This window comes from Elephantulus edwardii, unplaced genomic scaffold (genome assembly GCF_000299155.1).
Source record: "Elephantulus edwardii isolate Elephantulus edwardi_28Jun2011 unplaced genomic scaffold, EleEdw1.0 scaffold00077, whole genome shotgun sequence".
NCBI lineage: Eukaryota > Metazoa > Chordata > Mammalia > Macroscelidea > Macroscelididae > Elephantulus > Elephantulus edwardii.
The window spans coordinates 11,587,565-11,612,352 of record NW_006399827.1 but is presented as its reverse complement, the minus strand read 5'-3'; the positions used below and the strand labels follow the sequence as shown (position 1 = coordinate 11,612,352).

At 50.8% G+C, this 24,788-nt stretch overlaps 2 protein-coding genes across 2 annotated transcripts; both read right to left on the bottom strand.

Moving 5' to 3' along the window:
• Positions 1-820: 820 nt before the first annotated feature.
• Positions 821-3,940, bottom strand: SCRN2 (secernin 2). The gene is made up of 7 exons (XM_006889466.1): positions 3,770-3,940; positions 3,328-3,509; positions 2,443-2,642; positions 1,751-1,966; positions 1,480-1,645; positions 1,214-1,394; positions 821-979 (listed from the first exon to the last, which is right to left on the bottom strand). Exons 1-7 carry the CDS (start codon positions 3,938-3,940, stop codon positions 821-823), a joined length of 1,275 nt encoding a protein of 424 aa, XP_006889528.1.
• A 9,451-nt stretch (positions 3,941-13,391) lies between these two features.
• SP6 (Sp6 transcription factor) lies at positions 13,392-14,522 on the bottom strand. The gene has a single exon (XM_006889355.1). It carries the CDS (start codon positions 14,520-14,522, stop codon positions 13,392-13,394), a length of 1,131 nt encoding a protein of 376 aa, XP_006889417.1.
• Positions 14,523-24,788: the final 10,266 nt, after the last annotated feature.

The window sequence follows — 24,788 nt, the reverse complement described above, 5'->3', positions numbered from 1 at the left end:
CAGAAAAGACTAAGGTTTTTTTTTTGTTTGGTTTCTTTTTTTAAAATTTTTAAAAAATAATTTTAATGAGCATTTACAGAGATTTTGGATTTCCATTCATTCGTTGCTGCACTTCTCTCCCCCTCCCCAATCCTTCCCCCAAGACTAAGTTTTAAGGAGCAGCCTGAAGCTAATGACCAAATGTCCAATCTTTCCAACCTGGCCTCCTGACCCATTTAAGCCAAACGAGGTGGACATCACCTCATAAGAGATGCCATCGCATGGTGGGCCAAACCTCACTACCACTTCTTCCAGCTCCAGGCCAAGGACCAAGGTTCCAAGTCTCCCCTAATAGTAGCCCAAGTGTGCTGGGCAAGAGTTGCACTGACAACCCAAAGGCAGGTGAGTTGACAAAGGCTGATAACCTAAGTCTACCAGTTGCTCTGCAGGAAAAAGATAGGCAGTCTCCTCCCAGGGGATTTACGGCCCCTGAATACCTACTGGAGAGTCAGCTATGAGTTGGTTCTGAATTAACAGCAATGAGAGTGAGTGTGCTAGGCATTGTTTTAAGTATGTGCACTTGCTAGAGGAAGCCCTCTCCACAAACCTCACCATCACCTAAGCCTTAAACATGAACTTCCCAGCAAGGCCACCAAGGTTCTGGCTGCCAGCTTAGGGCTACCCTTTACCCTCATGTGGCTATCCCATCTCCATGGACTTTGGACCAAGTTCACAGGACACAGAAAAAATTCTTTTATTAAAGCAAAGGTTGAGCTGGCTACTGGAGGCCAGGCTGAGGCCCAGCGTGCTGCCCACACTCCAGAAAGTTCTGCTGTGGGACTCACGCATACATGCGGCTCTCCCTTTCCACAAAGGTCTGGAAGATGCTGCCCCATGCCTGGGGTGGTGTGGCCTGCTGCCCAGCCAGCAGACTCTTTGCAGCCTCGAGGCCTTCCTGCTCTAGTGTCTGCTGCCGCTGCCGAAGCTGCTGCCCCTGATCCTGCAGGAGAGACAGGTGTCCCTTGGGGTGAAGGGGGTATTCCTTCACACAATCAAGAGAAAGGACAGATCACCAGTAGTCCAGGTAGCCTGGCTTTGAAAAGGGAACCTCTTGCCCAAATCACAGTGGAGTCTCTGCTCCATTCCTAGCCCCGCTCTGAAGATTCTAGAGTCACGGTTGTGGGGAGAGGAGGTGCACCATCCCCGCAGGCAGCCCCTCTTTCCTGGAGTTTACCTGCTCACTCTCCATCAGCCCCAAGGCCACCTGATGTCCCAGGTAGAGGGTATGCCGGCGATCCACCTGAGTCTGGAACCGAGGCAGGATTCGAGCAGGATCCTGTGCTCCAAACGTGGGGGACAGCACTTGGGGGGCCTGAGCCACCTCCACCCCAAAGATAAAAGGTTTGAACACTGACCTAATGGGACACAGAAGGATTGGGACCTATCATATCCCTCAGTTCCTCCTGAGAGGTACACATTCCTGGCCATCCCCAGCCTCACCTGGAGGGGTCTGGTGTGGCTGTGAGGAAGTGGACACAGGGCTGTGTGGGGTCCTGAGGCAAGATAGACACCATGCTGGCTGTTGTACGGAAGCCTCCAGAATCCATACAGATGCCACTCTCCTTGTTCCTGAGGATGCCCATCATCACCTCCGCTGTGATGCTGCCTGACAAAGAGGAGAGCAGGGGTCCTCTAGTCACAGACCAAAGTCCCCACCGCCTAGAGCTGGGGGAGGGGAGGGTGCCTCACTCCCATCCAGCCACTCACACACCTTGCTGTTGCTGCAGTAGTTTCCGCCCAGCCTGGAAGCGGGCCTTGGCAGCCTCCATGCGCACGGGCTGCTGGACCAGGGAGAAGACCTGGGAGAAGTGAAAGGTGTCCTTCCCATCCCACCAGTGCTGCTCCCGGGCATAGGACCGCAGCTCAGGGTGTTCTGCCGAGATGTCTGTGCCAATGCTCAGCTGGTTGGAAATGTTCCAGACCCCCTCTGTCAAGGAGACAGTGGAAGGGGGTTCATTGATTCATCTTCATCAGGGATGTTTGCTGAGTGCTAGCAAGCACTGCAACAGGACCTAAGAACACGACAGGAAAGAGAACAGACCTGCCCTCCTGGTGCCTACACTGTGGTGGAGGAGACATGCAAAACAATCACGAAAAATAAAGGTGAGATCAGTGTGGTGAGTGCAACGAAGAGAGGCACCTGCTAACATGCAAGGAGGCTATGTGACCCCCTAAGGAAGCCCAGGAGGGCTTCCTGGAAGAAGCAGCAAATCAAGGGAAAGAGGTAGAGACGTTCATTTCCAAGAGTGTCTCATCTACTCAAAAGGCTTGTTTCTGGACTGGGACAGGCTTCCCTCAGGGTGAAGGGGGAATTTTCCTGTCCTTATTCTCTCTCTCACCCCTTCCTAAGTCTGATGCAGAGGTAACACCTCTGGGAAGCAGGTCTCTCTGCCAGGCCCTTACCCCGGATCCTCTGAGCAGCCCACAGCCTCCCAGCGGTCTCCAACACCCATGACTCAGTTCGGTCAGCAAGCAAGAAGGTATTGTGGTAGCAGAATGGTGTGGAATCCTCCCGGCAGCTGCCCCCTTGCCCATAGCGCTCCAGTAAGCCTGTGATAACATGCAAGGCTTCGTGGGCTGACCTGCTCCGTTCTAAAGCCAATCTGCAAAGAGAGAATCCAGGAGACAGAAGGGCCATGGGGATATGAGGCTCCATTGGGCACATTCGCTCGGCCTATCTGTGGACATTGGGCATGTCAAGCATGACATACAAGTTGTTTTCAAACTGTGCTCTGAGAAATTCAACCCTCTTCAGTTAGAGTCTCTCCACTTTTACATGCTTTATAAACAGACTCCACATGAGATTTTTTTAAAAAAGTTTTAACTCCAGCAAAAAACAAAAACACCAAACAAAAAACCCACCCAAAACTGTTTAAACCATTACTTTATTTTTGGGGTTGAGAAAGACCAGAGGTGGCTGTATTTGGGGCTCCTAGAAGCTCTGGTGGCCTAGTGGGTAGGGAGTTGCCAATTAAAGACAGGCAGTTTGGATTCTATCAGTTGCTCCTTGAGAAGATGCGCAGTCTCCTCCTGTGTGATTTACTGCCCCTGAAAACCCACTGGAGAGTCAGCTATGTGTCAGTTTTGACTTGATGACAGTAAGTTTGAGGTTTTTAGTCAGACTGATGGGCCAGGGGTGGGAGAGGACCAGCAAGGGCAGTTCTGCATGGGAGGGTGTGAGGGCTAAAGAGGGCAGAGATAAGAGGTCCCTGTGGGAGGAGGCAAGGTGAACCTGGGCCAAAACTCAAGATTTCTGTGAGGAGGAGAAAAGGAAGGCGCTACCCGCACCTGAGAAGATCCATGCCCAGCAGGGCCTCGCCTTCCCCAATTGGCTCCTTGGTCCACACTGCCTCGTTGCCAATACAGACACCGTGCTCATTCGCACCCATCTCGGCCCCCCACAGCCAAGAAGGGCGGCTTAGGATCACAGCGTGTGTCTGGGACACCTGTTCCACTTCAATGTAGGTGCACTGAGGTTAGGGAAGAGAAAGGGAGAGGCCATTCAGAACTGGGCCAATCCTTTCACCTCCCATTCCATTTTACAGATGAGGAAACTGATGACCACAGAGACTACATACATTATGAGCTAAGGCCCCGATCTGTGGGCTCCAAGCCCATGCTCTTCCCAGTACATCTAGTGGCTGGCCTCCCAGGGCTAGGGAGTAGAGAGAGAGCTTACAAAAATGCCTGGATGTGGCACATCCTCAGCACCCCTTAAGGCCCAACCCACCTGGAGCCGGCTCCCAGGGGCATGTGTGGCTGCAGGAACAAACACCACTTCCTGCACTTCATCCCGGGGTCTGTCAGAGTTCTTTGCAAAGATCACTGCAGGGATGGCAGAGGCCGGGGGCACAGAGACAAAGCAGTCGCAGGAACTTGGAGGGTCCGGAGTCAGTGGCATCGTCTGGGAAGAGTTGAGGTGTCTATGTTAGCAATCCTAGCCAAACTAGGGGATCCCTTTCCCAGTACAAGCACACAGACATTCAGGGAAGACACTGCCATTGGGTTCTGGGCACTCAATACCGCACACACTATTTGGTTAGCAGCGGTAGCTGGTGGACATTGACCCAGACAGCGTCGAAAACCCTGACGGTAATGAGAGACCTTCCTTCCACGCAGTCGCTCTCGCAATCCCACCCACCTCTAAGAATCCAAGAGTACACCCCTAAACACGGCTCCTTGCCGACTTTCTCAGCAATATTAGTCCCACACCTTCTCTCCCTGCATAAACCCCAGCTCTCTCTCAAGGTCCACCTCCTCCGCGCCGGCTCCGTCCGTCCCAGCGGGCGGGGGCTCCCACGTGACCTGGAAGGTCCCTGGCCCCGGAGGCGGAGCCGCCACCGAGCACCTGCAGTTTACCCACTTTCCACCAGGGAGCGCGCCTGCACCACTCCTCGGAGCGGAGCCTGCGTTCCATGTCTTCCTTAGTTAGCTTCTTGCCTTTTCCAGGCACCCTTCAAATCTGAAGAAATGTTGGGAGGAATTCTCACAATGACCTGGAGCTGGGGGCCTGTGTGGTAAGGGAGAAAAGAAAAAACCGGGTGGTTTATCAGAGTGGAGCCTGGGGAGAATTTGGAAATGAAGGAAAAAACTTGGCTGAAAAGACCCTTGTTTGTATCCCAAAAGCACGCGAGTGGTGGCGTCTGGGTAATAAAACACATGAAAGTGGTCACAGATTAATAGAAAAGGGAATGACAAAGAGGGAACTAGAAGTATGTGGTTATATAAAGTATGTCATAAAATAAAATCTATATTAGTAAATAGAAAATCAATTTACTCTCTAAACTTTCATTCAGATTAAAAAAAAAAACCCCAGCCCAACAACAAAACAGTCATAGGCCAAAAAGCACAAAGATTTTCTTTTCATTTTATTATTTTATCTTATTTATTTTTTTTGTGTGTGTGTACCATCAAATTGGATCTAACTGGTACGTGAGGAGATTGTCCCTCCTTCTCCAGCAGAGCATCTGGTGACAAAGATATTTTCAATTCATGCATCTTTTGTGCACATGTGCAAAAATACCAGTTGGCCTACAACCAGGAGAAGATAACATAGATGAATGGGACCTTCTAAGACTCAAATCCCTATGCACATCCAAAAACTTCTCCAGTAGGGTAAAAAGGGAAGCCACTGACTGGGAAAAAGTATTCGGTAATATCAGATAAGGGACTTATATCCAGAATTTATGAAATACTTGAGCACCACAACAAGATAAAGGTAAATAATCCAATAGAAAAATGGGCACAGGATATGAACAGGCACTTCACCGAAGACGACATTCAGATGGCTAACAAACACATGAAGAAATGCTCAAAATCCCTAGCCCTAAGAGAGATGCAAATTAAAACAACTATGAGATATCATTTCACCCCAGTCAAAATAGCAAAATTTAACAGAACAGCAAGCAACAAATGCTGGCGAGGTTGTGGAGAAACTGGAACCCTGATTCACTGTTGGTGGGAGTGTAAAATGGTGCAACCCCTGTGGAAAGCAGTATGGCGCTTTCTCAAAAAGTTGCAAATAGAGATACCATTTGACCCAGCAATTCCACTACTGGGAATATACCCTGAAGAGACCATAGCTGACATCCAAGCAGATATATGCACACCCATGTTTATTGCAGCTTTGTTCACAATAGCAAGGAGTTGGAAACAACCTAAGTGCCCATCAACAAACGAATGGCTAGAGAAGCTGTGGTATATTCGCACAATGGAATACTATGCTGCATTAAAAAACAAGGAACTCATGCAATATTATTCAAAATGGTTGACTCTGGAGAACATTATGCTGAGTGAAATATCCCAGTCACAAAAGGACAAATATTACATGATGCCACTGTTGTAGAATGGGACTGTCCTTGGGGTTGGGGAGAGACTGAGTAAGATGGGTTCAATAATGTATACTGCACTGAAACAGAGGAGGGAGAGAACCGTTTAAAAGAGAGATGTAACTGGGTATTTCTGTCATCACAGGAGACTAGAGCGAGGGCTGCATGGTGGAGGGGACCTGGGGGAGGGTTTGTAAAACAATGAAAGAATCTTTTCTTTAAAAAAAAAAATACCAGTTGGCCCAAAAAGATTTAGTCTGTTCCAGAGAGTTCAGATTCATAGGAATATTGACTTGAAAGGAAATTTTTAAATTTCTTAAGTCAGAGATTTAGTGTCTTTAACTAGAGTGAAACCGAAGCAGCAAAGAAACAGTCTTGGCCAAGGAGAGGGACACAGTGAGGGAGTCTTCCATCCAAATGTTCAGATTTCCAGCTCAATTACCTTTATACTCCACCAGTATTCAAACATATGCATCTCACTCCCTTTTACTCCATGAAGTCTTCCGGGATTGTAGACAGGGGTGTTGCTGCAGATTGTGTATTTCTTCTCTAACCATCCTGCCAACCAGCCAGGGCTGAAGCTCAGAGCCCTGGCCACAGCAGCTGTGACTGTGGTCATCCAGGGGTGGGAATGAAGATTGAGGTGAGGCAATTTGGCTTCCCCAGGGGTGGGGAATGGCCAGAGGAAATGTGCCAGGTAAGATTACTGAGGATCTGAAATCTGAGCTTTTCTAGAATTGCTTCTGGGTATACAAGACTGATTTCCAGGAAGATGCTGCCTCCAGGTAGACCTTTTCAAAAAAGGGGCTACACAGAATGACCAAGAAACCAGACCAGAGATGAGGAAGAAGCTGGAGGGAAAAGGATGATTTTTAACTCCACAGGTCAGCATCTCAGTTACTATTTGTTAAGTCTCTGGGAAGGCTTCTGTTTCCCCACTGCTAGAGAAATAACATTGGATTAAATCAGTGCTTCTCAGCTGCAGGTGGGGTGAAAATCCACATCAAATCAATTGTGACTGACAGCAACCCTATGCGGTAGAACCGTCCTATAGGGTTTCCAAAGTAGAGAATGCCACACCTCCGCCTGAGGGGCTGCTGTGGAGTGAACAGCTGAGTTTTTGGTCAGGAGCAAGTTCTTAACCTCTACACTACTGGGACTCAGGTGAAGGGAAGAATAATGTCCTCCCCCCAACTATACATAACTCCCACTGTACAACCCGATACTTTAATACTCTGCTGTTCAAAGTGTGGTCTGTAGGGTTGTCAACACTGGACATCCTTGTTAAATGAGATGAGAAGAGAGGTACTCCAAACTTCCCTTGGCAAATACTTTTGTTTTGTTATTCCCCACCTTTTTATTTCTCTAGCCATTATAATCTCTATGTAGCTCTCATTTCTACTTTATTCTTATGCTGGTGCTACTACATCAAAGCTTTTGTGCTTTTTTAACATTTTGCTGTGTTTTTGTTGTTATGTGCCGTCGAGTTGCTTGCGACTCATGGTGACCCTATGTACAACAGCCCTAAACCTTCCTCTAACCTGTGCAAACCTTACTGTCTCTGACACACCTACTCCCATTACCCCAGCCATGGAGTCAGTCCATCTCACTGAGGATCTTCCTCTCTTGTGCTGTCCCTCCACCCTCCCAAACACGATGGAAGGGTCTATTCTCCTAGCTGTCCATGATATCTTCAATACTCTTCTCCAGCACCACAGCTCAAAGGCATCAGTTCTCCTTCTATAATCCCTAATAATTGTGCAGCTTTCTGACAGCCTGGATCAGGTGCACCTTAGTCTCCAGACTGACATAGCTGTTCTTCAGTACTCTGGAAAGGTCCCTGACAGCAGACTTTCTCAGTGCAATTCATCTTTTTTTTTTTCAATTCATCTTTTAATTTCAGTTAATTGTGGAGTCAAGAAAACTGATGCTGTTTGCAATCTCAATTTCTTCACTGTCTACCCTGACTTTGTTGTATTGTGGTGAAAATATATAGAGATGTAACAAAGTGTGTACCGTCTCAGCAATTTCTACATATACAGTTCAGTAAACATTCATTATATTTTTCAAGTTGTGCAACCATTGTTACTATCTTTCTCCAAGTCATTCCACTATCATTAACATAGCCTCAAAACCTTAGTGCTTCTACTTTTTAAAAAGTGTTGGCTAGATTACAAAGAAGACAATGTTTTACATTCTACTTGCATAATAGTGACTGGGGTCTTAACAGCTTACAAGCAGCTAAGGTGCAACTATTGGTCTTTCCCTGTTTGAAATAAAGAATAAAGAAAAGCAAAGATGTACTGAAAGAATTAGTTCAGGTCAACTAATAAAGATTGTTTTTCCCTTAAAAAAAAGTTAGTTCAAAGGCCTATGGATTGTGTGAACCTCAACGTCCATGACACTGAAACCAGAAGAACTAGATGGTGCCTGGCTACAAGCACTGCCCACTAAATCACCTGGATAAAATGAGAAGACTGTGGAATAAACTAAAAATAATTGTTAAAAGCCAGGCTTACTGGTCCAATAGAAACTGGTTGAACCCCCAAAACCATGACTCTTGGTCACTCTTGAACAAAACTCACCCTTATGGCTCAACATAAAGTAATAACAGACAGAGCTATAAAGTGACCAGCACCACCAGGGAGGTGCTCACTGCTTTGAATAACCAAGCATACAAAGTAAAAAAAAAAACAAAAACACCCAGGATTTGTCCAAGAATCAAAACCAGAAGATGGAAAAGGGTGAAATAGAAGGATTTCTGTAAAAGAGAATTACAGGGAGGAAGTGGAGAAAGTGCTCTTTGCATTGTGGATTTTGTAATTAATGTTATAAGAGGTGTATAAATGGTTGAATGGAAAACCAGTTTGCTTTGTGAACTTTCCTTCTAACACTTTAGGAAAGGAGAAAAGATGTTTTGTAATTTAATAAGTTAATTTTTTATTTTCTTTTTAAAGTATAATTGGTCCACGAATCCCTAATATTAGAAGCCTCTGGAGGCTATCAGAAATGCAGGCACTTGGGCCTCACCCTAGACCTCCTGAATCAGAACCTGTATGTTACAAAACTCTTCCATATGATATTTAAGAGGCTTTGCTCTAATATAGTCCAAAAGGAGACAACTGAATGGGATGTTAGGGAGTGAACTGGGGTATTTTGAAACACTCCACTGGTGTTCTAGTGACCCCTTCCTGGTGAGAACAACTGGACAGTTGGTTTCTAGGATTCTTTTCAGGTCTACACTGCTAAGATGCTGGGCAGTCTAAATGGGAAGGTGGAAGTGGCTACTGATGTAATGTTGGGGGAAGCACGTGAGCTTCCCATTGGATGTCATTCCTGAAGCAAACACCAGCGCTGGGTGCCAACATAAACCTGGGCACCCAAGGCAGGCCTGCACTTCCCCATCTGACCGCTGTGGGGCAGGAGTAGGCAGTAAGAGAGGCAAAGAGCAACCCAGCACAGCCCGAGGCTGCGGTTCCCAGGCTACCTTCTCTGCGTCACTTTCCCATTCCTGATTTCACCCATCCACCCTAGAGGGATTCTTCTCTCACTTCCCAGAAAAGGGGAGAGAAGTTGTCCTGTGGTTCAACCCAAATAATCTGGTTTCCCTAACCTCCTTCTGGCTCCTTGGGTATTGTCCTTCTGGCGCCAGATCTGAGGGGTCAGAGGTAGCCTTGGTCTCTGCCAGGGGGGCAGGCCAACCAGGCAGCATTGCTGCAGGGGCGTCAGAGCTCTACCAAAGGCCCCTGCTAAGAATGCAGGTCAGCGGGAGGAGCCGCGAGGGGAGGAGGGGAGGTCCTGGCCCTGCCCAGACAGGCCTTACCAGGCCCAAAGCTGCCCTCCTGTCCTTGGGGGTGGTGATGGGGGAAAGGAGAAGGAAGACCAGGGTCCTGGGGTCTTACTTTCTCCAGAACCAGAAAGACAAAAGAGGAACCCCTAGGAGTGGGAAGGGCATGAGGTTACAGGAAAACCCACCTTCCCCTCCTCCCAGGCTTCTAAAGCCAGGAACCTAGGGATAAAAACAATTGGCCCCCAAACCGGTCTGGTTTCCTCTGTAATCCCTAAATCATTCTGATGCCCCCATGCTGAAATGGTTTTCAACTTTTTTTCTTGCAACCCCTGACTCTTGCAAATAAGTAAAGGGATGGGCCTTGGGTACCAGATTTGAGTCAGGAACTGCCTGGGGGCTGTTAACTGCCTTAGAGCCAGGCCTCTCCACCCCCCAACTCAAAGTGATTATGTGTTACAAAGTAGAACTGTTCTGTAGGGTTAATGGGGAGGACAATGAGACCCTACCAAGGATAAAGAAATTTGATCATTAACAAAATAGAATGGGCAGGAGAAAACACAGTACTTTACTCCTGGTCTTTGGGGGTGAAAAACTGATCCTTTATAGTTGTAGGGCTCTGGAATGATAAGGTTTCCAGCCACTTGACCTTCATTAGGCACCAACTGTGTTCTGGGACTTGGACCTTTAGGAAATGTGAACTGATGGGCATTTTAGCACACTTGATAGGTCCAGCAAGGGTGTTTGTGCACACGGGGTTGTGTAACTGTGGCGAGTCTCTCGCTGTGAGTTACACAGGAGCCTTTCCTTCATACTTTCCAGCTGGGCAGAAGCCCATCAGATATCTTGGTTGCCTTTCATCACCTTGTCCCTGATAGGGATCATCCTGGGTGAAGAAATCACTGTCAGTCACCCCCACCTTGCTTACAGCCAGAGGGACTGACTGCCTCACACACCCCCATTGGGCGTGGTGAGAAAGCAGAGGCCAGGGAACCCGGGTTCTTGGCAAAGGAGGAGAGAGAGGGGGTTATATGTGGAGGAGGAAGAAAATATCTAGAACCTTCTTGTCCCCAAAGGTGGGGGACAAGGGAGGGGCAGACAGCTCAGCTGTCAAACCAGTGAGCTCCTCCCTTCTACGCCAGCCACCTCCCGGGCAGGATCAGACCCTTCAATCAACTCAGCTCAGCCCCAACCAAGCAGAAGTGAGACAGCCCAGGGGCTGCGAGATCAAAGGATGTGTCCACCCCACCCTGCAGCGCAAACCCGGTCCTTGCTGCTGAGGGACACTGAATTAAAAAGGAAACTGAACTGGAAGACAAATGAAGCAATGATGTGGTTGACAACTTTATTGTGGCATAAAAAAACACAGGCTGTTTCTTACTCCTCCTTCTCCCCCCAAAATGGGTTCACAGCAGTTAAAGAGAAAAAAAAAATCCTACATTTCTCCTCTAGGGGCGCTGTCTTCAAGGGGCAAACAGCCAAGCAATCTAGATCTATGAAAGAGGGGAGCAGAAGAAAACTTATTCAAAGCTCCCACCCACACACCTTAGAGCTCAGCCTCTATGGGGGACACCCCCCACCAACACCCATCTGGGAGTTCCCCTTAGAATGGTCACTGGAAAAGACTGTCCTAATGGCTCAAGGAGAGGGTGGCTGGTTTCGATGGGTGGAGGAGACAGGCATCCAGCACCCACTTCCTCTCTCCTCTCTCCACCTGCAGGCACTACAGACTCTCCTCCTGCCCCCAGGGAAGGGAACTTGGAGTTGGGCTAAGAGGAGGCATGGAAAAGAAGAATTTTTTAAAAGAACATTACTTCTTAAACTACCCCAGGCCCATGAGTCCCTCAGGAAGAAGGCACATTGTCCCTTTTAAAGGAGGGCCTCTTTCTACACAAACATATGTTCTCACCCCGAGCCCAGCTCCCACTTCCCATAGAGTTCCCAGTCCCCGGACTGGGCTTCAGCACCTCCAAGGGAGGAAGAGATGCTGTGTGTCTAGGTCCCAGGACCTTGAATGGGGTGAACAAGATGGGGTCTCTCTGAGTAGAGACCCCAGGCTCAGTTGAGAACTACACACAACATACACACACACACACACACACACACACACACACACACACACATCCCATATGCATAGGCAACACACAGAGATATACACAAAAACATACACTTGTCCTAATATTAAATAAAATACCCTTTGCTTATAACTTAAAAATCAATACACAGCTAACCCCCACATAGAACTCTGTGTGGGCAAAGAGGAGGGGAGGGAAGGAGGAATTTTAAGGTCCCTGCCTCCAGTCTGGAGGAAAGTTCACCAGCTTCAGGGACCTTCTCTGTGTCAGCTCCTTCCCCTCTACCTGGCTCATCCTCCACTGCATTCTCCCCTCCCACCCTCCCACCCCCACCCCATGAGCATCAACAAAACCTATTTCTAGCATCTAAAGAAGAACACAGGGATAGACAGCTTCCTGGATATCACCTCAGAAGAGCGAATCCCTTCCAGTGGGAGAGCGCTACCCTCTTATGTAAGTGGATTTCCCTGTAGGACTGGGGAGCAAAAAGTCTCCTCCTGGGGGCCCCTAGTCCATCCTTAGTACACTCTACAGATAGGGAGTGAGGCAGGTAAGTAGAAAAGGAAAAGGAAGAGCAAGTTATAGAAGGAAACTGCTATTAGTGATCAGAGATGGCCAGTCAGGGGCAATAGTGATTTGGAAAGGGAACCGCTGGAAGCCCCTCTCCTGAGGCAGCCCGCAGCTACCTGAGATTACCCCCTTCTTATCCCCAAAGGAAAGCACATGATAGGGACCTAGGGTGAGGAACTATGTCAACCCTAGAGCTGGGACTTCCAATTGCTTTCAAAGCCTCCATGGAGTAACAGATGGAAGATCTGGGCTACCAAGCTTTACTTTTTTACAAAGCCCAAGAGCTAGGAACTGAATCAGAGTTGGAGAAGGAAGGAGTTAGTGCCTTCCATTCTCCCACCAAATCCCTGTTCTCTTATTTTAGGAAAGGATTGCCCTTCACCCTCCCCTCTCAGGAGAGAGGGCTCTCTCTCCCACCCCACAGGTCTGACTGAAAAGCTGTCCAGAATCAGGCCCTCTTCCCCCTTTCTTTCATGGCTTGATCAGACCGAGTCTAAAAGGGTTGATGAGGAAGGGCATAGTTATTTATTCCCTAACAATAGACCAAATCAGATAGAGACCCGACCCTATAGGGACCCCTAGCTCCCTCCACCCCATCTTAACTCTCCTTCCGGATACCCTACGGGCAGAAGCACTATAAGGGGGATGAAAGGGACACAGGGCGGCTCTGGAGGCGCTTTTATGTCCTGGTTCCCAGGCACTAAGGACGTGTCCAGGCAGCTACCCTCAGCGCCCCAGGGCCGGGCCCACTGCTCTCTGCTCTTGGACAGACGCGGACATGGTGTCTCCTCCAGCCTGTCCCCAGCTTGCCAGTAGGGGCAAGGGTGTACCCCACCTAAAACCCAATCCAGGGGCATGAGTGTAACAGTGAGAAAGGGGAGAACAGAAGGGCTTGTACAGCCCACCAAACATGCCCTCTCCAGCCCTAGTCACCCCCTAACACCCTGTCTCCCCGTCGTGCCCATACCACTTTTCCTTCCCCTTAATAAATAACCACCTTTCTCCCTTGCTCAAGCCACCCCCCAGAGCGTCCAGCCTGGGGGTTTTCATCCAACACTCCAGTGGAGACCAGGGTTGGGGGCCTCGCCTGGATCAGTTGGATGGTGCCTGGCCGCCCTCGGCCTCCCGCTTGCCTTTGCTTCCTGGGGGCTCGGACGCTCCACCCGCCTTGCCCTCGCCCGTGGCCGCCCCGGTAGCTTCCTCCTTGGCACCCTCGTGGGTCTTCATGTGTTTGGCCAGGTGGTCGCTGCGCATGAAGACGCGGCTGCAGACGGCACAGGGGAACTTCTTGGTGCCGGTGTGCGTCTGGAGGTGGCGCTGCAGCTCGTCGGAGCGCGTGAAGCGCTTGCCGCAGAAGAGCCAGTTGCACACGAAGGGCCGGTCGCCGCTGTGCCAGCGCAGGTGAGCCTTCAGGTGCGACGTCTTGGCGTAGGCCTTGCCGCAGCCTGGGATGTGGCAATTGTGCAAGTGCTTCTTCTTGCCCCCATCGGGGCCGCAGGGAGCCCCCAGTCGCTCAGCCTCCAGGCAGTTGGGGCAGCGGCACACGGTCTGGCCCGAGCTGCGAGGCACTGACCGCCGGGAGCCTTTGGGCCTGGCCGCCCCGTCCAGACTGGAGTCGAGCCCCTGGGACTCCGGAGCGGCCGCTTCCAAGGTCTTGGCCCCGTCGGGAGGCCCCAAAAGGTGTTGTCCTCCGGCGGCCTGAAGGAGGTGGTGAGGGTGCGGATGGGGCGGAGGAGCGCAGAGCTGATGGTCTCCGACATAGCCCCCCAAACCTGCCTGAAGCGCCCCCGGGTGGGCAGGGGAGGCCAGCGCGCCCTGGGTGTGGGGGAGGTCCATCCAGCTGGTACCGGGATGAAGGTCCCACCAAGAGCCGTCATCGGTGCCCGCGTGGGTGGGCCGGAACCACGATTCATAATGGTGTGACATGTCCGGCTGCAAGAGCTTGGAAAAGGGTCCCGGAGCCAAAGGACTGTCGCTCTCCAGGTCCTCGCAGGTTACCCGCGAGGAGGCCCCTGGCAACTCATAGCCCTGTGAGAAGTCCACCTCCGGGCCCAGCGGGAGGCTCTGCAGCTCCCCAGGCTGCAGCGGGGAGGGGTAGTCCCCGGCCTCCGGGCTGGTGTGGCCCTGGTATGTTTGGAGGGGCTGCAGGTCCAGGCGCGGTGGCGAGGCGTGAGGCGCGTCCGTGTGCTGGTTGCCCAGAGATCCACAGACAGCGGTTAGCATTGCCGGGGTCCGGGGTGGGGTGGGGGCAGGGACAGTCAGGGGCGTCTCAGATGGAACCTAAGGGGGTCAAAAGAGGCAAGTGAGAAAAATAACCAGCCAGCTTTCCATCCTAACCCTAATATTCTACCCGCAAAGTGCACCTCTCGGGCTCCCCATGTGGAAAAGAGAAACTCCACTCTAGATGGGAAGTTACGAGGATTTGAGGGTGCTATTCAGACCGCTCTGGTGGCCTAGTGAAGTTGTGCTGCCGATCCAAAGGCAGGTATGGTCCAAATCCAGCAGCAACGCCCTGGCAGAACCACGGGCAATCTCCTCCTGTGCAATTGATAGCCTTTGAAAACCCACTGGAGGGTCAATTATGAATGAGTTCTAAGTCCATGGCAATGAGGGAGTGGATGAATTGAGAAGGAGAGGATTTCAGCCATGGACAGTGAGCAATGTAGCTCAGCCTTCCTCCAGGCAATCCCTCTCACAGGACCCAGGTCCCCTGGGAGTTGGGCTGGTCCCAGGCTGGTAGGTAGGACACATCTTTTGCTCAGTACTTGAACCACACACACCTCCATGCCAGTTGCCCAGGCTAGCGCAAGGGACAGTGTGGCATTTCCCTCGTTCTTCAGGTCCAATGCTAGTCTAAATGGAGAGTCTAGACCCACTTTGGATTTCTCCGTTTAACTCAGAACACTGGTGCAGGCGGGCACACAGTCTGTTTTTTAAATATAAAGCTTAAGAACTGCCTTCCCAAAGCCCAAAGTATGTAGGAAGAGCATTTCACTTCTCAGCATACTCCCCTCACCTCCTGGCAGGGTTGCCTCAGGCCCCACCAAACTCACTCCTACGCCCTCGCTCCCACCCTTTTGCCTCCAGCAGGGACTTCACCTTCTTGGGGTGCAGCTGCATTGCCAGTTTCAGGGGAGTTCCCCCCTGCAGAGAAAGCCAAGCCCCCTTTCCTTCTCTGACCTACCACTGCCAGCATCTCTTTGGCTGCCAACCATACCTTTCTCAAACTGAGGGCGATGAAGACGTAAAGCCGGGAGGCATCAACTTTCCCAGGAGAAAGGGGTGCCAGCCAGGTCTGGGAAATAAAATCATCACTACCTTAAGGGATGAAGGGTCAGAATGAGGGAAAAGGAGGGCAACAAGCAAAGCCAGAATCACAGAACTTAACAGGAAGGATCACCCAGAGTGAGTGATTACCTAAGGGGAGTGAGGCTCTCCCAACCGTGCTAACATCCAGCCAAGGGTTGAGAACCACTGCTCCAGATAAATCCTCCACTTTCAAAGAGAAATCTGGAGCTGAATTTGGAGAGGTGACCTCAGCAGAGTTCTATTTGTTTACTCAATCCACACGTTTGTATGTACTGTATGTGTACCTGGTGACTTTCATTAAATAACTGCAAACCTAAAACCTTCCACTTCTTAAGAACATAGCTTGGTCTCCAAGGTCTCTCCCTTCTCACAATCTCTTCTCTAAGCTGAGTGTCTGAGTTTTGTGTTTCTGTGCCTTGACCTTCCCCATAGGGTGAGGTAAGAGGAGGCTCAGTGATTTAGGGCCAGAGGTTTTTCTTTTCTACAGTAGGTCTCTGACCTACACATCTTTGAGTCTGAGACGAAAAAAGGTGGCACTGGTAGTCTGGGGGGGGGGGGGGGGGGGACTGGGGCGCCTACTCTGGCTTGTCTGCCTCACCACAAGAAAGAAACAGGGCGAAACAGCAGGAATGGAGCCGCAGGCCCAGGCGGGGCAGCCCAGCAGGGGCTGGGCAGGAGCAGCCAGACCTGGGACCCTAATAGCTTTTGGCGCCTGAGAACTGCCCCAGAGGCTGGGGGTGGGGAGGCTAGGACGACCCTGGCTCCAGAGTGGCCAACCCTCCCCCTCTCCAATACAGAGCCGGGAGCAGGGTCCTGGACGAGATGATCTGCCAACAAGGTTTCAGATAAGAAGGCAACAGGACGACCCTGGGCGCTTCACTCCCCGAAGAGTCAAGGCAGGTGGAGACCCTTAGTTTTCATCCCGAGGCCACCTCTCCGGACCTTCGCCGCTCAGGTGGCCCGGCCTTCCGTACTGTGCTTTCAGTTCTCAAGGTTCGGTCCCCCGAGTGTCCCAGCCGCTCAAGTTTCCAGCCTTCCCGGACCCTCTGCCTCCTTCATCTGCCAGTTTTCCCTCCTTCGAGGCTGTAAGACCCTCAGATTCTTTAGGCATTCCCCGGCGGGAGGCGGTCCAGAGCGGGCTTCTCCGAGAGGACCCAGGCGGCGCGCAGCCCTCTCTCCCCGCTCGGTGCTCCCTCCTACCTGGAGGCTGCGCTCGGGCTCCCAGCACGACCGGCGGGCGCGCTACAGACGGGCGCTCATGGGCCCTACGCGGCGGCTCTGCGGCGGCTCGGGCGGCAGCGAGGGAACCAGAGGCGGCAGCGGGCCGCGGCGGAGAGCGCGCTGGAGGGCGGAGGACGGGCGGGCGGGAGCCAGCGAGCTAGCAGCGAGGCCAGCTCTGCCGGTGACTCACCGCGCTCTGCCTGCATCCTCTCACCGCGCTCCTTTTTCCCCGCGGCCTCCCGGCCCCGCCCACCTCACCTGCGGCCGCCTTTAACCCTAGCGGGCTGGGGTGGAGGGGTGGGGGGGCTCAGGCGGAGGCGGGGGTGGATCGCTAACGCGGCCGCCAATCCCGTGGTCTGCCCCTTCCATCGCTCCTCCCTTGTCCCCTCAACTCTCAGGGCGGGGGACCCGGGAGGGGTGTTTCCTGGGTTCCGAGACCTGCCCCATGGAGTGGAAAACTGCCCTCGGGCTGGCGTGGTCAGGCTGGGGACGCAGGACTGAGAGCCGAGGGGAAAGGAGGAGGGGTCGGATCCTGGGGGGGATGCTGGGCCATGCTCCCGGCGCCGGTGGCCTAGGCAGCCCTCGACCCACCCGCTCTGCCTGGAATAGAGCGCCAACTACGCGTCTGGTCCAGCCCCAGGCCCAGACCGGGAGAAGCTCATCTAAAATGTGTTCTCTATCCCCGCTCAGGCCTTCTTCCAGCGCCTCTTCCCTCTGGCTTTGGAGTTCTCCCTCCGAACCACTTGCCCTTCTGAGTGACCCCCTCCGACGTTTCTGACCACTCCTCACCCTGCCTGCACTCCAGCGTCTCCTCACTACCTTCTCCCTCTCCTCGCCGCAGGGGTAACCCTGCCCCAGCCCCCCTCTGCCTGCCCATTCCTCTTGGTCCGGACCTGCTGGGTTACTAGCCCGCCACCCTGGCCCCTGAAATCTGAAGAAGGCGTCTGAAGGGTCTTGGGAAGGGATCTTTTTGGAAAGAATCGAGTGGCCCCTCGCTACCAAGCTTCCCGGATTTCCACTTGATTATCCAGACCCGAGATTCTTAACTTGGGCAAAGGTCTTTAAAATGTATTGAATTACAGGGGGTTGGGGAGCACCTACACAATATAACATTTTGGGGCATTCGTGGTGCTTCTTTCACGATTCGGGTCATCGGGGTCCCCAGAAAATGCCAACTGCTTGTGGGCCTGCTTCACTGGCCTCATTAAGTGATTCCTTTCCCCTCCAGGAGATTTCTGATTAATTTCCTGATTTCTTTGATGCACAGATCGGCTTTCCCACTGCTTCTCCAAGAGCCCTTTTATTTCGTTTTCGCTTTTTGCATCTCGCTCCCGGGGACCGTGTGATTCAGGCTGATTTAATCTATTGCCTACAGCCGCCAATTCCTCCACTGATTAACTGGTCCGCATCCCCCGAAATGTTCTAACTATGACCATAAAATTGCCACATTGAGTCCACAAACCAAGTTACAGTCTAATCTTTCTGTGCGTCTGCGTGTGCGTGTGGACCGCTGCCCCAAACACACACAAAGACATCTGTCCATCTCCCTCTTTTTTAACATCCCCCGGGATTCTCTATCGGCACAACGTGGATATAGATCGGGATGGTTTTGGGGGGCTTCAAGGAAATATGGGAAGACATCGTTGTTTTATGAATTATTAAGTAAATCAGTACCTGATAAGTGCTTGCTGGAGTAAGATATATTCATAAAGAGCTTTGAACCAGCAGCTGATGCACTTGAATTTTAGCTTCTGCTTTGCTACTTAGTAAATTTCTTAAGCTCCGCTCCCACCACCGATCGGGTCAAGGTTTTTGGAAACCTGAGTTTCCTCCTTTGGGAAATGTAATGAGAACAGCGAGATGGGAGCCAGCCCTGACCAAGATGCGAGGCAGCGAAGCTGCCCAGGACTCGAGGAGGATACTCTCTTATTAGCTGGTTTTCCCCTCTTCCCAGCACGCCCGAGATGCGCTAAGAACTGCTCTGGATGTTTGTGGCAGCGGTTCGGTGGACCACCCTACCACTGGATACGGTTTTAGGGTCTGCATCCCAGTCCACAGCCACGTCTGGATTATTGGCTCAGGTGTGGAATGGTGTGGAATCCGGTTCTTCCGTTAAAGCAGTGACTCTACCTTTGAGCAGTCGCAGCTCCTCCTCCCAGCAGCCTGCCGGCCTTCTGGACTCTCTCCTGCCCACTGCTCTTCTGATGCCAAGGCCAGTGAAGAGGCTTGACTCAGTTTACCGTGGTATCCCTCACTTGTGGAGCCTCCAGTTTGCCTTAGCTTCCTGGCCCTTTGCAGCTCTCCTTGGGAAGCAGCTGGGAAACAGAATTCAGCCCCTGATTGCTCTCCCAAGGAAGCCCCCCACCTTTAACTCTACTCTTTGCAGATCTGCAGCCACCAGGGGTTCTCTAGGCTCTCAATCCAAGACTGCATCTGATTGTGATCCATGCGCATCAAATGCAACAGTCGTGGGGAACTCCGGGCGCTTAAACCTCATCACACTCCGCCCAGATGTCTGCCTCTGAGCCTCGATGCTATTTTTTCCTCCTGAGTCCCCTCTGCTTGCAAGCCTTTGGGCAGAATTCCAAGCGGGTTGGCTTCCCACTTGCCCAGTGTTTTCCTGCTGAGGTGGCTGTAGCCTAATGGCCAAGGTCGCCATTGCCCATTGCCCACATTCTTGTTGTTATGTGCCATTGGGCTATGACTCATAGCGACCCAATGAACAATATTTCTGAACCTTGACTTATCCTGAGTCAACCTTATCTTCTCCAACACACCTGGCCCCATAGCCACAGTCACGATCTATCTCATCCAGGGTCTTCCTCTCCTGTGCTGACCCTCCACCCTTCCAAGCACGATGTGCTTCAAGGACTGGTCCCTCCTGGCAACTGAACAACACTGTCCACTACATCTCTCCCCACCTCAGATCTGCCCAAGATTTGGGCCTTTTATGCTCCTCTTACCTTCCAGTAGGAAACATAGGCAGATTTCCCAAATGTCCATCCATCTCCCATCCCTGCTTCCCTGCTTTTCACTTCTCATTTATAGGTGATCCCACTATGCATCTACAGCAATCTCACTAGTCTCCAAGTTCATTCTCACCAGCACTCACTGAGCACCTACTGTGTTCCAGGCACTTTACACAAATATCTCTCATGCTCAAGAAGTAAAGTATGCATTATTATCTACATTTGTGAGGAAACAAAAGATCAAAGAAGTCAAATGACTTTCCCAAGATCACAGAACTGTTAAGAGACAGAGCTGAGTTCACATCTACCTGCCGATATATCCCGTGTGCAGCCTCTTTCTCACAGGTTCTGAAGACAGAGGCACAGAATTCTTAAGATGGAGTCCCCATCAAAGCCGTTCGCCAGCCTGAGTCTAATATGACAAACCAGTCCTATCGTGAATGGTTGTGACAAGCTACAGTCTACACTTCTAGACTCTTCCAAACCACAGTCACCCTTCATGTAGATTACACTGTGGGAGTATCAGAGCTGTTCTGCCCACCAAAAAGACTTTCCTAAAAGAGAAACTGAACCCCAAGAAAACGAAGCAAGTTACCCACAGTCACACAGCAAGGAAAGGCAGAGTGTGAGCAAAGTCCACTGAGTCTTCTAGTGCCTGCTTTTGTAATTGACCACCTGTCCTTCCCACTGCTACCTCCACATTGCAATTTGAAGACTTCAAGCTGGGAGCTCTGGACATGGAAGTCTTTTTCACTTTTCCTTTCTCTCCCCATCACCTGCTTCTCTCCCAGATTCTTGGACAACTAGGCAAAGAGTCCACAACTGGGGCTAATTCACTTGCCATATGAACACACATTCATTCTCTCATTCATTAAACAAAAACTGCTTTAAACATACATTCGATTCTTCAAATCTAAATATCGCTGGCATTCAGTGGAAATGATGAGCTTCACTGAGGATAATGCATCTGTATGTCACTGCATGTATGCATGTCTGCTGACATGTGCACACATCATGCTGTGCATCTATGGATTTGAGCATAGGATGTCTGTCCTCTCCTCCCTGTCATCATTAGCCTTCCCCACAGGACAGGAACAGTCATTCTTTTAGTACCTCTGCAGGTGTATTCTATCCTAAAAGTCCCTCTGGTGAGACTGTGGGTGCCCAGTATGTCTATTACTGTTTGTCTATCCTTTTAGCATTAAGTCTCCATTTGCCCATTAATCAGCGAATCTCCACCTCACTTCTCCTCCAAGATCTCAGTGCAGTCCACCCCACAGAAGCTTCTTTGACTGCCAAGATCTTTTCTATCCATCTCTCAAGTTCAGAGAAAGTCAAGCCTCCCAGACCCTCCTCTTAATCCCCACATGAAAGTGGAGTCCTGAGTTGCCTGCCCCTAGCATTGAACAGGGAATAGCCCCCTTACCAGTCCATGGAGCCCAGAGCTGGGAGCTGCAGTGAGGGGCTAGTGGGGGTGATGGGAGAGCCAGGTTTTATAAAGGAGGTGACAGTCAGAGCCAAAGGGGTAGGCAAGAGACGCAGGCAGCGATGCTGCCAAGTCCTCACGGCCTCTTCGGAAGCTTTTAGGATAATCCAGGAAGCAGTGGCCCCCAGCTCTCTTGGGGGAAGGGTTGGGATCTGAAACTCAGGTCTGCCAGGAAAGGAGGATTTTTTAGCTTGAAGAGGTAGCAGGAGGGAGGTACACAGGACTTCCTTCCTCCTCCAAGGTTGAATGGACAGTGGGAAAGAGCTAAAGTGGCTCTCAGGATGGAGGAAACAAGACCATTGCCAGGAGCTCTCATGATCTACTGAGGGAGAGGCCAGGGATTGACTGGAACCTTCCAAATTCTAGCCTCCTTCTTTTGAGGTGTCCTCCATGGACTTGTGGGCCAGAAAGAAGTAACACTTTTAAGATCTGAAACACACACACTCTTCAGACCAGTCAGTCCCCAGTGCAGGGCTCCCTGTCACTCGTCACTCCTGTGGGTTACTCCAGTAGGTCACTCCTGCCTCCCCTTGAACTTCATTTCTCCATCTCCTTTCCCCTTATCCCACTTTTAGATGTTTGCTTCCCAACTTGGATCGTCCAGAAGGACCCAGTGCAATCCACCTTTTGGATCTGGGTCTCCCCTTGTCTCATGAGGAGGGAGGAACCTCTCCCTGACTTCAGTTGGGGAGGGACATACAGCCTTGGACAAGAAAGACATCATCTGAGCTCAGCTAACCACTTTTATGGACAGCTCAGAATTCCTGGAACTCCAGGAGAGTTGAGGGGCTGGGAACACAGCCTAGAAATGGGAGAAGGGGCCTGGAGGTGAATTTAGGTGGAGGCCCTACACTTCCAACTATTTATGTGCATTTAATTTCAGGGTGGCTGGAGGTTGGGATGTGTTGGTTAACAGGAGCATGTCCTGGAGCGGAGAGGGACAAAAGACCAGGAAGGAGAAAGGAGATGAAACAGAGTTAAGACCGGTTTCCCAAAGCTCTCTGAAGCTGGGAATTCTGACCCACATAGAAGAATAACTTGGGAACTTTTCAGGTGATCATATCCCCTTTTATGCCCAAGCCCCAAACAGATGACACTGAGAAATGAAACTGCCATGCACCCCTTTGCCTCCCACTACCATATAGAGCCCAAGGGTTTTGTGCTTCTCCCCCAACTAGTCTCCTACAGAGTAAATCCAAGAGACTTCCCCTTGAACTCTTTTCCTGTCCCTCCCCATTTACCCCCAGCAGTCTCTAAACTGGGGATTCCCAGTTCCTTCATTAGTTTTTCAGTAATTATCTCCTAAAGGCCCTGACAGGTCCTTCCTCTCCCCATTTCAGAGGTAAGAACATTGAGGCCCTTAAGAGAGCTAAGTAGTTCCACAGAAAGCCACCCATCAAGCAGGAGAGAGTAGAGTGGTGGAAGGCTCTGGAGGCAGGTCTGTACCCCTCCCCTCAGTCCCAGGCAAAATTAGGAGGATGGGGCCATGCACAACTCCCAGGGGAACCCAGGCGTCAGGATTGAGGCTGGCTCCAGGGAGGGGCTTCCCTGGCCCTCCCCATCTTCCAGCCCTGAAAACCAGAGTGGGGGGGAGAACAAGCTGAGGAGACCACACAGGTGGAGTAAATAATGTTAATACGGGGAGCATTATCACTAGGGCATTTCCTCATGGATAAATGTCTCAAATACCAAAGGATGCCTCCAAATTATAGTTAATTACAGAGTTGATTTGCATAAATTATAAGGTGAGCATACAAATTCTTTCAATCGGTTCCATATGCTTAGGTAGCAGGTCCAGTCCAAAAGATGGGAGAATCCTGGGGTGAGGGTGGGCCTGGGGGAAGGAAAAGGACCCAGCCCTTAGCCTAGACCTGCTGGCCCATACCCCTCTCCCAGAGACTTTGGGTCAATACGGGCTGTATAGAGACCCTGACTAGATTGTGGGAAGCAGTTAACACAAGCAGGACCCTCTTTGGAGGATAGCCTCTTTCTTCCTCCATTTGCACTTTCAAGTGATGTACTTTTCACCACCTATGTTGGGCAGGAGGATGAGATGGGAAAGCCGAGGGTGAACACTGTGTGACCCATACCGGCAGAGTGGTGAGTGGGGACTCTGGAGTCCTGGAAGGGGGGCTGGAGGAAGCTCAAGACGCAACAAGGTTAATAGCAGATTCAAGCCCCTCTTCCTTGCTCTCCCTGGAGCTGCCCCCCTCCCAATCCAGCTCACTTTCAGAGCCAGCCCCTTGGATCCCAGATTTGATGTTGCCGCTGCCTGCACCTTCCAGGTGGCTCCTGAGAGGCTCAGACGCGCAGACTTTTGTCTCCAGTGCCTGGGCCCATTTCCTCTGCCGTCGCCTCCCAGCCTCCTCCCACCCTTCACTTGCTAAGACTCTGCTTCCTTCTGCAGCTCTCTAATTTGTCCCTCCCTCTCAGTCCCATCTGCAGCCCCAGAGGCCTGTCTTCTTCTCCCCACCATCTTTCTCCCTTTTCATCAGGCTCCACCTCTCAGAGCTCCCAGGTCTCTCCCTTACTGTGCTGTGAAATTTTATTTCTCCTGTTTCTCCCTACCCCCCAAGTTGCTCTCCTTCCCACCCCTAGACTTTCCTCCTTCATGTTATTCTCCAAATCCTTATTGCACCTCATTCTCTCCTTTTTTTTCTCCACATAAACTCAAAACCTACTGGAGTCAAATTGATTCTGACTCTTAGTGACCATCCATCTGGTTTCTAAGGCTGAAATCTTAAAGGAAGGAAATTGTTTCACCTTTCTTCCCGAGAACAGCTGGTGGATTTGAACCATTCACCTTTTGGTTAGCAGCCCAACGTGTAACACAGCCCATAGTCTAAAGGCAGAAACTGCTGCATTAGCTTGCAGAGTAAGGAGATACTGGACTATAAAGTTCTTTCAAGCATGTATCAGTGAGAGTTTATCTTTTCCTTCTTTTTTTTATTTTTTTATTTTATTGTTATTTTGTGTGTCTGTGTACCGTCAAATCAGATCTGACTGGTACAGAAGGAGATTGTCCCTCCTTTCCCAGCAGAGCATCTGGTGGATTCTGGTGGATATCTTTTCCTTCTTATCCACAAGTTAGAGAAAAGGGAATGAAGAAAGAGTCTAGCATGGTTCTTGTTAGCCAGTGCTCAATATATATTTATTGAATGAATAAATTAACTCAGTGAACTCTGGTCTATGACAAATCTGAGAAGTGCTGATTGTCTGGTGGAAATTTCTTCTGCTTATGTCACTCTTCTGGTCTCCTTTACGGGTTACCTGCCACTTCTGTCCCCATCCACAGAAGCTGTCCAGAGATGAATCATTCTATAATACACTTCATCTTAGCACTTTCAATCTGACTCAAACACATTCAGTGGCTCTAACACACAGTGCTAACTGTGAGTCCAAGGCCACCTTTGGCCTCCAGCCTCTTTGTAATCTCCACTTTCATTGGTCCTTACACAAAACCCCTGTCTTCCTAGCTCATCTCATCTGATTCGATGTTCACCA